Genomic DNA, 13,528 nt, shown 5'->3' with positions numbered 1-13,528 from the left:
CTGAGGGCAGTTAAGAGTCAACCACATTTCTGTGGATTTGGAAGCACATGTAGGCCAGACCAGGTAAGGATGACAGATTTCCTTCCCTAAAGAACATTACTGAATGAAATGGGGTTTTAATGGCAGTCAGTCTCATGGGCATGGTTAGAATTTTAATTCCAGATTTTTATCCAAATTTCATCATCCCCACAGCATTACCTTGAGTCTCTGGATTATTACTAGTCCAGTGACACTACCACTACGCCGCTGCCTCTTCTTTAGGCTTAAAGTTTTGTTCTGAGACACGAGTAGGAAGATAGGAACAGGTGTAGGCCATTCAGTCCGTCAAGCCGTTCATACGATCATGGCTGATTATCTACCTCAATATCATTTTCCTATGCTATTCCCATATCCTTTGATGTCATTAGTGTTGAGAAATCTCTGGATTTCTCTTAATCAGGGTCAGCCTTCTGGGGTACAGAATTCCAAAGATTCACCACTCTCTGAGTGATGAAATTCTTCCTAAATGGCTTGTACCTTATCCTGAGAATGTGTCCCCTGACTCTCCACTTCCCCATCCCTAAACCCAACCAGTGAAAATATCCTTCTTGGACCTGCCTCGTATCGCCCTTTCAGAATTTTGAAAGTTACGTTGAGATGACCTTTCATTCTTCCAAGCTCTAGAGCAGGGGTCTCCAAACTATAGCCCGCGGGCCACATCCGACCTGCAGTAACTTGAAATATTTACGAGAGGGGATATCAGTGTAAGCACGGCATTGTTTCTTTATACTTGTCACACTTCTCTTTTGTTCTGAATCATATGATTTTTTTCCTTTGGCCCGTGAAAATGTGTAAAATATACGATGTGGCCCTCGTACTGAAAAGTTTGGAGACCGCTGCCCTGGGGAATAGAGGCCCAGTCTCCTCAAAGGACAGGCCCACCATCCCACCAATTTCTCTGGTTAACCCCTGCTGCACTCCCTCTCTCTGGAAAGTATGTTGTTATTTAGGTAAGGGGATCAAAATTGTACACAACTCCAGGTGTGATCCAACCAAACTTCTGTACAACTGAAGTAAGACATCTTTCATCTTGTACTCAAATCTTTTTGCGATAAATGCCAATTTACCATTTGCCTTCCTAATTGCTTGCTGCTCCTGCATGCTAGCTTTTAGTGGCTCCCAAACAAGGACACCCTTTGACATCAACACTTCCCGTTTAAGAAAAAAATCTGCACGTCCATTCCACCCAAATTTATTCCTACTCTCTGTTATATGTCTATTAACCAATTCTTCTCAATCCACGCCAGTAGATAATCCCCAATTCCATGTGTTCTAAATTTGTTCACTAATCTTATGTGTGGATTTTTTTAATATTTACTTTATTCCAATTCAATCCAATCAAACCCAATTCAGAGTCCCAATCTAAGCTAAGACAGGGCTCTCACCTCCTGTCTTGGGCTTGACCTACACGATCCAAGCTGATTGGAGTAGCTGTAGCTCCTCCTCCAAGGCTTGATCTCATTTGCATCTTAGCCAAAAGACCGAGATGCCGCTTTTAAGAATTGCTTCAAATGAAGCTAAAATGTAACCTAATGGCTTCAACCACGTACAACATATCGATACTAGATCTTAGCCAAAAGGCCAAGAAGTTTACAGCCTCTTCTGCAGGTGGAATTTTTTAGTTTTTTGAAGGGCTCGCCACATTTTATGCCCCTCCATGTCACCGCTGTTAAATTCCACTCTGGGCCTAACATCTCCTCAAAATACTTCTTAAAATCCAAATACACCACATCCACTGGTTTCCCCCTTATCCATTCTGCTGGTAATATCCTCAAAAAAACTCCAAAAGGTTTGTCAAATGTGATTTGCCTTTCATAAATCCATGTTGACTCTACCCAATCAGATCATTATTTTCTAAGTGAACTGTTATCCTTTAGAATCTGCCCGTTGAAGTGGTGGAGGCTGCCTCGCTAAATATTTTTAAGACGCGGGTTGATGGGTTTTTGATAAGAGAGGGGATTAAGGGTCATGGGGAGAGGGCGGGAATGTGGAACTGAGCCACGACAGATCAGCCATGATCTTATTGAATGGCGGGGCAGGCTCGAAGGGCTAGTTGGCCTACTCCTGCTCCTATTTCTTATGTTCTTATGAATCAATTCCAGCAGTTTCCCTGATGTCAGGCTGAAGGTCTGTAGTCCCCATTTTCTCTCTCCTTCCTTTGTTAAATAGTTAAATATCTGCTCCTTCCAAACTGCAGGTGCATTTCCAGAACGTATAGAATTTTGAAAGTTGATCACCAAAACATCCACTATCTCTTTTAACACCCTGGGATCTAGATCATCAGGGGATTTATCAACTTTCATTTCCATTAATTTCTGCTCTGCTACTTTTTCACTAATAAATTCCTTCAGTACTCTATTTTGATTAGTCCCTTACTATTTAAGAACATAAGAACATAAGAAATAGGAGCAGGAGTAGGCCATCTAGCCCCTCGAGCCTGCCCCACCATTCAATAAGATCATGGCTGATCTGTCGCTGCTCAGTTCCACTTTCCCGCCCTCTCCCCATAACCCTTAATCCCCTCTCTTATCAAAAACCTATCAACCCGCGTCTTAAAAATATTGAGCAAGGCAGCCTCCACCACTTCAACGGGCAGAGAATTCCAGAGATTCACCACCCTTTGAGTGAAGAAGTTCCTCCTCAACTCCGTTCTAAACCGCCCTCCCTTTATCCTGAGGCTGTGCCCTCTTGTCCTACTGTCCTTTCTGAGCGGGAAGAGCCTCTCCACCTCTATCCTATCCATCCCATTCATCATCTTATACGTCTCAATGAGACCTCCCCTCATTCTTCTAAACTCTAACGAGTACAAGCCTAGTTTATTCAGCCTCTCCTCGTAGTTTCTGTAAGGTTTTGTATCTTCCTCCATGTGGACAGGCACAGGACATAGAACCCTACAGTGCAGAAAGAGGCCCTTCAGCCCACTGAGTCTGCACCAAGCCCAATCCCATCCAGGCCCTACCCCCATATCCCTACATATTATACTCACTAATCCCTCTAACCTACACATCCCTGGACACTAAGGGGCAATTTCTTAGTGTGGCCAATCAACCTAACCCGCACATCTTTGGACTGTGGGAGGAGACCGGAGCACCCGGAGGAAACCCACGCAGACACGAGGAGAATGTGCAAACTCCACACAGACAGTGACCCGAGCCAGGAATCGAACCCAGGACCCTGGAACTGTGAAGCAGAAGTGCTAACCCACTGTGCTACCACGTCGCCCGATGATGAGATCTCCTGGTCCTGCCAAAGTCACTTGACTTTTGGCAGGACCATTAAATTTTCCACAGCCAATTTGCCCCTCATAACTTTGTGGTGTGATGACATGTGCGAGCATGCATTATAATATAAAGGTGCCCAGCAGAGTGAGAGTTACTGTGGGCCTGGAGAGTTGCATTGGTTACAGTGTGATGTACATAGTCACATGAACATAAAATAGTCGAGAACTGAACTCAGTAAGCATAATGCCTGCATGGAATAGCTCCATGCAAAAGCATACTTGGAACTGTACATTGTTAAAGCCTACCAATAAGAGTGCTTATGTATACACACATAAGCCCCAAGATCTCATCAATAAGCCATCACCACTGCAACATAAAGAATCCATATCAAGTACATAATATGACATGCTTTCAGAGTGGAGACTCAATCTCACACTCCCCGACTGTCCCTATTTTCAGTCTATGATAACCCAGGACATATGTGGTTCCATTATGCCTCCTGTCGCTGGTACATTATCCTTCACTGGTGAGTCAGAAAGTGTTGATCAACTATCTTTCTTTGCAGTACAACACAATCCTCAGTGAAATGGACAACATTTACTCCACTGCTAAGGTGTGTCCGACCAAACAAGAGTGCTGGTCTCTCGAACCCGGTAAGTCACATGGGGCAAAAAGGGTGCATAATGTAAGAAAGAACAGTGCGAGGAGAGATACTGAACAGTCTCACCATTTGATCATAGAGTCATAGAACCCTACAGTGCAGATTGAGGCCCTTCGGCCCATCAAGTCTGCAACGAACACAATCCCACCCAGTCCCTACCCCCATATCCCTACATATTTTACCCATTAATCCCTCTAAGCTATGCATCCCTGGACACTAAGGGGTAATTTCTTTGCCGGGCCAATCAACCTAACCCACACATCTTTGGACTGTGGGAGGAAACCGGAGCACCCGGAGAAAACCCACGCAGACACGAGGAGAATGTGCAAACTCCACACAGACAGTGACCCGAGCCGGGAATTGAACCCAGGACCCTGGAGCTGTGAAGCAGCAGTGCTAACCACTGCGCTACCGTGCCACCCCATTGCGAACACTTAAGATGTCATATTCACCAGGTGCAGACTAATGTTCACTGATTTCTGTTTCCATCTTGTCCATTCGATTTTAGCCATTTTATGTGTTTCCATTTTTAAAATGCTCTAAGTGTGGGGTGAGAATTCGCTGTAACGCACTGAGAAATACTTTTCAGCACGGATTGCCGATACGGGCTGAGTTCTCCATTGCTAAAAAGGCCTGTTCCTCAGTTTGGAGTATTGTGTACAGCTCAACCGATTTCCTTTTGAAATCATTGATCATCTCCGCTTCCAGCACCCTCAACGGCAGCAACTTCCAGTTCATTACCACTGGCATACGAACATTAGAAATAGGAGCAGGAGTAGGCCATCTAGCCCTTCGAACCTGCCCCACCATTCAATAAGATCATGGCTGATCTGAAGTGGATCAGTTCCACTTTCCCGCTTTCTCCCCATAACCCTTAATTCCCTTGTCTATCAGAAACCTATCTACCCGTGACATAAATATATTCAGCGAGGTAGCCTCCACCACTTCAATGGGCAGAGAATTCCAGAGACTCACCACCCTTTGAGTGAAGAAGTTCCTCCTCAACTCCGATCTAAACTGCTCCCCCCCTTATTTTGAGGCTGTGCCCTCTAGTCCTGTTATCCTTTCTAAGCGGGAAGAATCTCTCTACCTCTACCCTATCCATCCCCTTCATTATCTTATACGACTCTACAAGATCCCCCCTCAGCTTTCTAAACTCCAACGAGTACAGACCCCGTCTATTCAATCTCTCCTCATAGTCCAACCCCCTCATCTCCGGTATCAGCCTGGTGATAGAAAGTAGATACAAAGGAGAAACTGTTCTCCCTCACATCCCTGCTGTATTTTTTACCCAAATCTTCAATTTTGTGTCCCCCAAGTTCCTTTATGATCAGCTTATTGGAATTATTTACTTTAGTCTAGTTTATCTAAACCTCTCTATCAAATATCCACTCGATCTCCTTTGCTCCAAGGAGAACAAACCCTAGATTCTCAAACCTTGCAGCTCAAGGCCCTCATCCTTTGATGGGGTGAGTAAAGCTCTTCTGTGCCAAAATTGGCACAAGAGTCATAGAATCTCTGAAGTGCAGAAGGAGGCAATTCAGCCCATCAAGTCTGTACCAGCTCTCTGACAGAGCATCTTACCCAGGCTCTATCCCTGTAACCCCATGTAGTTACCCTGCTAATCCACCCTAACCTGCACATCTTTCAACTCAAGGGTCGCATGATCATTCTCCATTCTCCAGCACTCCAAAAGGACAAATCTGGACACTGCAACTTAGCGGATGACAAATAATTTTGGGGACATTGAGAACTCCAATCTAGTATGACTATCACAACACTAAAGGTAACCTGATGTTAACTAGATGTCCATCTGTTGTGGAGGGACATTGAGTTCAGCCTTTAAGGAATCTTTGAGTTCGAGTTATTGTAAGCCACAGATCTGCATCAGCTGCAGTTGCTCCAGACATTGTGGGAAGGCACAGAGGAAACATGGGAATGGAGGAGAAAAATAAGGAATCGCAAAACATGAAGACGTTTAAGCACTTTGTTCATCACTCCATCTGCCCCTCTAACACTGGACTTTCCCGAACTTTCATTCTCTCCTCTCCGTCATTATTGTGTTTTATACGGCCATTCTGTGGATCCCATTTCCTACCCCATTGCTACTTCCTTCCCAGATTCAAAGACACCCTGTATAACTGTGCCTTGGGTTTACCATCATTAACTTTCCATTTCTCTTCCCCATCCCCCAGATTCAGATTCAACCCTTCTTATTGTTTAGAATTCTGAAGCATCTGACAACATAGAAAACATCATATAAATTCCAAGAGCCGGTGTAATTTGGGTAGCAGAGGAAGTGTCTACAGAATGATTGATTTAAGATGATATAAGACGCAGTGTTGGGCCAGATTACAGGGGTTTCTACTTCAAGCTCCTGCCGTACTTGCCTGGAGTGTGTGAAGTTTGCACATTCTCCTCATGTCTGCGTGGGTTTTCTCCGGGGTGCTCCGGTTTCAAAGCCCAAAGATGATTACGTTGGTTACATTGATTGGCCTGATGACTTGCCTTATAGTGTCAGGGGGATTTGGAGGGTAAATACATGGGGTAGTGGGGAAAGGACCTGGGTGGGATTATTGTCGGTGCAGTGTCGATGGGACAAATGGCCTCCTTCTGCACTCTAGATTCTATGATTTTTATGATACCTGCCCGGGGAATGTTTGATGGGGAAAGTGCAGAGTAACCTTTACTCTGTATCTAACCTGGTGCTATACCAGCCTAGGGAGCGTTCAATGGAAACAGTGTTGAGGGACCTTTACTTCGCATCTAACCCCATACTGTACCTGTCCTGGAAGTGTCTGATGGAAACAATGTAGGGAGAGCTTTACTCTGTATCTAACCCTGTGTTGCACCTATGGGGATAGTGTAGAGGAAACTTTACACCTAAGCCTGTGCTGTGTCTGTCCTGTGAGTGTTTGATGAGCACAGTGTCAAGAGACTCTGACATATAACTGCTTGTTTCTGGTGTTCCAGATCTTGTGGAAATAATGGCAAAATCCCGGAGTTACAGGAAGCTGCTGTATGCTTGGGAACGGTGGCATGATGCTGCTGGAAATCCACTGAGAAGCAAGTACACCGAATTTGTAAAATTGAGTAATAAAGCCTCTCAACTTGATGGTAAGTGACATTAACAAAATGATTCCCATGTACCAGTCAGGTATGGCTGCTGATGTCTCGGCACTGATCGGCAGCAATGTTGAAAATCCCTGTGTTTTTGTCAGACCGGGAATAATAATATCTGTTCTTCACTGAAAGCATTAAGTGTTTCAATTAATTTTCTGAAGCGTGCATAATCTCAGCCCTTATCTTTTTGACATTAACAGTGGGTTTCTAACCACCCAACGCTAGGATATGTTGGAGAGGAGTGTAATGGGAGAGGACAATTAAAACCAAAAACCCAACTCCAACACACGTACAATACACCCACTTCTGGATTTTTTTTGGAGGGATCAATTATTTAAATATTTTAACCATGTCATTTGGCTGTGAATCTGGAATTGAATCCCGTAGAGCTATTCCAGTTCTGCTTACGTTTCAGGGAGGACAAGGGTCCCTCCCTAGAGGATTACACAGTAACTTCATTGCAGTGTTAATGTAAGCCTACTTGTGACACTAGTAAATAAATAAACCCCTTTGTTAAGCAAGAATCTATCTAGGTCTGCCTTAAAGCTATTCAAACACTCTGCTTTCACTACCTTTTGAGGAACAGAGATTCACAGAAATCCAGAGATTCCTCTGAAAAAAAAATCCTCCTCATTTCTGTCTTACGTGAGCAATCCCTTATTTTTAAGCAGTGATTCCAAGTTCTAAATTCTTCCACAAGAGGAAGCATTCTTTCCGTATCCATCCTGCCAAGACCACTCAGAATCTTGTATGTGTCAAACAGGTCATCTATTACTCTTCTAATAGGTGATACAGCTGATAGAAACCTAGCCAATCCAGCCCTTCATCATAAAACAATCCAGCTACTAGCTTAATAAATCTCCTCTGCACTGCTAACACACTTTCCTTAAATAAGGTGACCATTACTGTACAGAGTACTCCAGATGTGGTCTCACCAAAGCATGGCCTCCCAATCTTTATATTCAATTTCCAAGACTTTCTATCCTTTCCATCTTTTTTACTGATTGATAAGGTCCAACACTAATCTGTACCAAGTTACATGTTGAACAGGCCTAGAATCCCATTCTACATCATTTCTCTCTGTCATCCTTCGAAGCTCGTAGCACCCTCTTCTGACAAAACATTTGCATCGTGTGCAGCTATCTCCTCATGAGGCTTGTCTGCTGACAGTCCTGTGAATCACCTTGGAATGTTTAAGTTAATGGTACAGTTTACATGCAATTTGTTGTTAAATGATATGAAACTTCCTGTAGCCACAACTAACTATCATCGCTTGCAGGATTTAGTGACACAGGAGCATACTGGAGATCCTGGTACAATTCACCAACATTTGCAAAAGATCTTGAAAGTATCTATAACCAGATCAAACCTCTCTACCTTAATCTTCATGCCTTTGTGAGGAGGAAGTTGTATCAGAGATATGGATCCAAGTACATCAATCTCAAAGGACCTATTCCTGCACATTTATTGGGTAATTACTGTCAATTGAAAACTCGCACTCCTTATAAATGAAACAATTAAAAACAATTAATTGATACTGAACTTAAATACTAGCTTGAATGTGTTTGGTGGCATTGGGTGGCACGGTAGCACAGTGGTTAGCACTGCTGCTTCACAGCTCCAGGGTCCTGGGTTCGATTCCCAGCTGGGGTCACTGTCTGTGTGGAGTTTGCACATTCTCCTCGTGTCTGCGTGGGTTTCCTCCGGGTACTCCGGTTTCTTTCCACAGTCCAAAGATGTGCGGGTTAGGTTGATTGGCCAAGCTAAGAAATTGCCCCTTAGTGTCCTGGGATGTGTAGGTTAGAGGGATTAGTTGGTAATATATGGGGGTAGGGCCTGGGTGGGATAGTGGTCAGTGCAGACTTGATGGGCCGAATGGCCTCCTTCTGCACTGTAGGGTTTCTATGAAATGCATGTTGTGACCCATGGAGTAATTGAACTCGTGGCAAATAGGGCATCTCGGTTGTAACTCTGTGTACAGAGTTAGAAACCTATCTCCTGGCAACCACTGGCCACTTAACTTCCCAGACTTTATCAGATGATTGACGTGCTTTCTGCAACAGATCCAAGCTGTTCCGGCAGCTCCCTAACTACCGCCATCCATCTCCACTTTCATCCATGCCGCCTTGGTCGTTCTTGACGGATTTCTCCTACCAGCTGCTGGGAAAACATTTTTCCTGTCAGATTTTGTATCCGTTAACGCCTCAGAAAAGGCACTGGAAGATCATGGAACTGCCACTTCTTCTCCCACTGTCACCTTCAGCAATGCGGGTCCTAATATCTGGTATTCCCTCTTCCTTGCTTTGGAACATTAAGAGGGAACTATTTAGACACATGAGCCTGTTCCACCATTAACTGCGGCTGACCAGCCACCAAGCTCCAGATTCCTTAATACTTTCTGTCAATCTTCAATGTAAAACCAACCATCAATTACCATTTACAGAAGAGAGTTTCAAACTTTCCCCACTTTTTGTGTATAAAGTCTTTCCTAATTTCAGTGTTGAAAGGTCTGGCTCTAATATTTAGACTGCGGGCCCCTACTCCTCAACCAGCAGAAATATTTTCTCCAACCAAAAGAGAAAATGCTGGAAAATCTCAGCAGGTCTGGCAGCATCTGTAGGGAGAGAAAAGAGCTGACGTTGAATCCAAATGACCCTTTGTCAAAGCTAAAAGGCATAGAAGATGGGAGATATTTATACCGCAGGGGGAGGGAATGAAAGATGAGTCATAGCCACAGAAACCAGGGGAAAAGACTGCTAATTTTAGAGGAGAAATATTTTCTCCTCCTTTTAGAGCCCACTTTAACACTTACTTATTTGACTAAACATTTAACCATCTGTTCTAATGCCTCCTTCTTTGTCTCAGGGTTAGATTCAGTCTGATTACTCTCCTGTGGAAGCATCATGGGTTATTTCACTGTGCCAAAGGTGCTATGGAAATTTACAGTGTTGTCACAGGCAGATACATCCATTCTTGCTCTTTCTCCTCTTTACAGGTAATATGTGGGCCCAAGGATGGAACAACATCTATGACATGATGATCCCATTCCCAAATAAAGGCACTATTGATGTCACCGACACAATGATTGCAAAGGTGAGTTGGTCATCTTGCGCGGTTCCACATCCTAGCCATGTTTGGACTTGAAACTTAGAATTTCCAACTAGGAACCTCTGGTAGAAAAATGTGGGATATTACAAAGGTAGTTACACAACAAATAAAACTTTTATGCAATATTCTGCAATAACAACATTTTTCTTGCCTAATCTGATAGCGCATAGAATAACTGAGATTAAAGGAAAACATTTTGAATTTTTAAATGAATGTTACCACAACAGATATGCTGATATATGAAATATACCAGCCTCTTTATTGCTTTAATAAATGTAATAAATCAGAATCAGGTATAATATCTATAATAATATATAGCAGGTACTGATCAATTTATCCATCAATCATTAGTCAGCATATGTCAGTGCCTTTCATATATTTGTAGGCAGCTGTGTTCCATATCTATACAATCATTGAAATACTACACCCCACTATCAATAATGTATGAAGCTATCATATCCCACTATCAGTAATTTCTCATCAGATAAGTGCTCTATAATATGTTAAGACATGGACCAAAAACTCCAAGGTATTTTATGCAGTTAGCCTAGACCTCAAATTTTGCATTTGATTTTGGCGTCAGGGTGAACGTAAAATATTTCACTCCAGGTATAGTTCAAGTGGTTCACAAGGATGCTTTTATAAGAACGAACTTTGTTTAAGAAAACAGTTAGAATATAACAAAAAGAAATAGCATAGCTTTTACCAACTGAAAGACTTAGACATGGCAAAGTTTATGTTGAGGAGATTTCCCTCACGATGTGCGACATGAGGCTTGTAATGGCATCGGGTGAGGGGGCGGCAGGTGTTCTGTCAGTTTCTCAGTCCCCTTTGTGTGCACATCGCAGCTGTCCTGGCGATGGATACCTCACCTCTCCCAATATCTTACAGAAATGGAATACCACTCGCATGTTCCGGGAGTCGGATCACTTCTTCACCTCCCTGGGCCTGATCCCCATGCCACAGGAATTCTGGGATTACTCGATGCTGGAGAAGCCCACGGACGGCCGGGAGGTTGTCTGCCACGCATCCGCTTGGGATTTCTACAACCGTAAGGACTTCAGGTTGGTCCCCAGCTTTTAGAGTTAATATTCGTTTACTGGTGTCACAAGCAGGTTTACATTAACACTGCAGTGAAGTTACTGTGAAAATGCCCTAGTCGCCATACTCCAGCACCTGTTTGGGTACACTGAGGGAGAATTTAGCAATGGCCAATGCACCCTAACCAGCACGTCTTTTGGACTGAGGGAGGAAATCGGAGCACCCGGAGGAAACATACACAGACACGGAGAGAACATGCAAACTCCGCATAGACAATGATCCATGCTGGGAATAGAACCCAAGTCCATGGCACTGTGAAGCAGCAGTGCTAACCACTGTGCCACCGAACCGCCCCTGGTAGCAGGGCAGAAGGTGCTGTACTGGTATCATTGCTGGACTAACAATCCAGGCACCCAGGGTAATGCTCTGGGGACCTGTGTTCAAACTGCCCCTTGGCAGACGGTGAACTTTGAATTCATAGAAGCCCTGCAGTGTAGAAATAGGCCATTTGGCCCAGCGAGACGGCGCAACAATAGCACCTTTCAATGTAAAACAAAATCTGAAAATAACTGATGAGCATGGAACCATTGTCGATTGTTGTAAAGCCCGTCTGGTTCACTCACGTCCATCAGGGAAGGAAATCTGTTATCCTTCCCGATGTGATTCCAGACCCACAGAAATGTGGTTGACTCATAAATGCCCTCGACAATAAACGCTGGCCCAGCCAACGATGCCAATATCCCATGAACCAATGTGAAGATGGTCAAAATGATTAAGAATATGGGATGTTTCAGATGAAGTAATCCCTCTAGTTGGCCTTGTATTATTTTTGGTCGTTATAGAGTCATAGAGGTTTACAGCACGGAAACAAGCCCTGCGGCCCAACTTATCCATGTTGCCCAGTTTTTATTATTAAGCTAGTCCCAATTGCCCATGATTAGCCCATATCCCTCTCCATCAATCAAACCCATGGAACTGTCTAAATGCTTTTTAAAAGACAAAATTGTACCCACGTCTACTCTGGCAGCTCTTTCCAAATACTCAAAACCCTCTGTACGAAAAATTTTCCCTCTGGACTCTTTTGTATCTCTCCCTCCTCACCTTAAACCTATGCCCTCTAGTTTTAGACTCCCCTACCATTGGAAAAAGATGTTGACTATCTATCTCATCTATGCTCCTCATTATTTTGTAAACCCCTAAGTTCACCCCAAGTCTCCTACGTTCCAGGGGAAAAAATCCCTGTCTATCCAGACCCTCCTTATAACTCGGACCACCAAGTCCTGGTAGCACGCTAGTAAATCTTTTCTGCACTCTTTCTAATTTAATAATATCCTTTCTATAACAGGGTGACCAGAATACATAATATCACACTTTAAATACATAATATTTCAAGTGTGGCCTTAAAAACATTTGCCACCCTCCAATCTTCAGGCACTTGTGGTTGTCAATGATTCAAATATCTCTGCTAGGGGATCCGCAATTTCCTCCCTATCATCCCACGATGTCTTGAAATACACTTCATCAGGCCCTGGTGATTTATCTACCTTGATGCACTTTAAGGCTTCCAGCACCTCCTTCTCTGTAAAATGTACACTCTTCAAGATATCACTATTTATTTCCCCAAGTTCACTAACGTCCATTCCTTTCTCAACAGATGAGAAATATTAATTTAGGTTCTCACCCATCTCTTGTGGATCCGCACATAAGGATCAATAAGGTCAACTAAGAGATCCTACCTATCCTTCCCTTGTTACGATTTTGACCTTTATATATTTGTAGAAGCTCTTTGGATTCTCCTTTGCCTTATCTGCCAAAGCAATTTTGCTCTTTGTCCTCCCGATTTCTCTCTTATCTTTCTCTCTTATTCTGACACCCTCTATATTTTTCAAGGGGTCCTTTTGATCTATGTCATATCTATGTCATATGCCTCCTTCTTCTTTTTGACCAGAGCCTCAATATCCCAAGCCATCCAGGGTTCACCACTTTTACCAGCCTTCCCCTTATCTCTGAAAGGAAAGTGCTTATTCTGAACCCTGGTTAACACCATTTTGAAAGCCTCCCACTTACCTCTTTGTTTGCCAACAGACTTCCCCAATCAACTTTTGGAAAATCCTGTCTGATACCATCAAAATTGTCCCAACTTAGAATTTTAACTTGTGGGCCAGACATATCATTCTGCATAGTTATCTTAAAATTAATCATCACTGGTGCCCAAGTGATTCCTCACTGACACTTCTGTCATCTGCCCTTTCTTATTTCCCAAGAGGAGGTCAAGTTTTAACCACATTCCCCCCCCCCTCTCCTACAGTATGTGATACAACACTGATGAAGTTAT

General features: G+C 43.4%; 1 protein-coding gene across 1 annotated transcript in view; it reads left to right on the top strand.

The window, feature by feature from the left end:
• The window catches only part of ace (angiotensin I converting enzyme (peptidyl-dipeptidase A) 1), a 141,046-nt gene that overhangs the window by 47,727 nt on the left and 79,791 nt on the right, over positions 1 to 13,528 (top strand). Inside the window, exons 3-7 of the mRNA XM_080213541.1 lie at positions 3,826 to 3,913; positions 6,895 to 7,038; positions 8,324 to 8,515; positions 10,040 to 10,137; positions 11,044 to 11,216. Coding sequence (XP_080069667.1) covers positions 3,826 to 3,913; positions 6,895 to 7,038; positions 8,324 to 8,515; positions 10,040 to 10,137; positions 11,044 to 11,216 — 695 coding nt within the window. The remainder of the gene's footprint in view (positions 1 to 3,825; positions 3,914 to 6,894; positions 7,039 to 8,323; positions 8,516 to 10,039; positions 10,138 to 11,043; positions 11,217 to 13,528) is intronic.

The sequence above is a fragment of the Carcharhinus amblyrhynchos genome, chromosome 27 (assembly GCF_965287045.1).
Source record: "Carcharhinus amblyrhynchos chromosome 27, sCarAmb.v2.hapA, whole genome shotgun sequence".
NCBI classification, from domain to species: Eukaryota; Metazoa; Chordata; class Chondrichthyes; order Carcharhiniformes; family Carcharhinidae; genus Carcharhinus; species Carcharhinus amblyrhynchos.
Note: the sequence above shows the minus strand (reverse complement) of the source record. Positions and strands in the feature narration are given on the sequence as shown.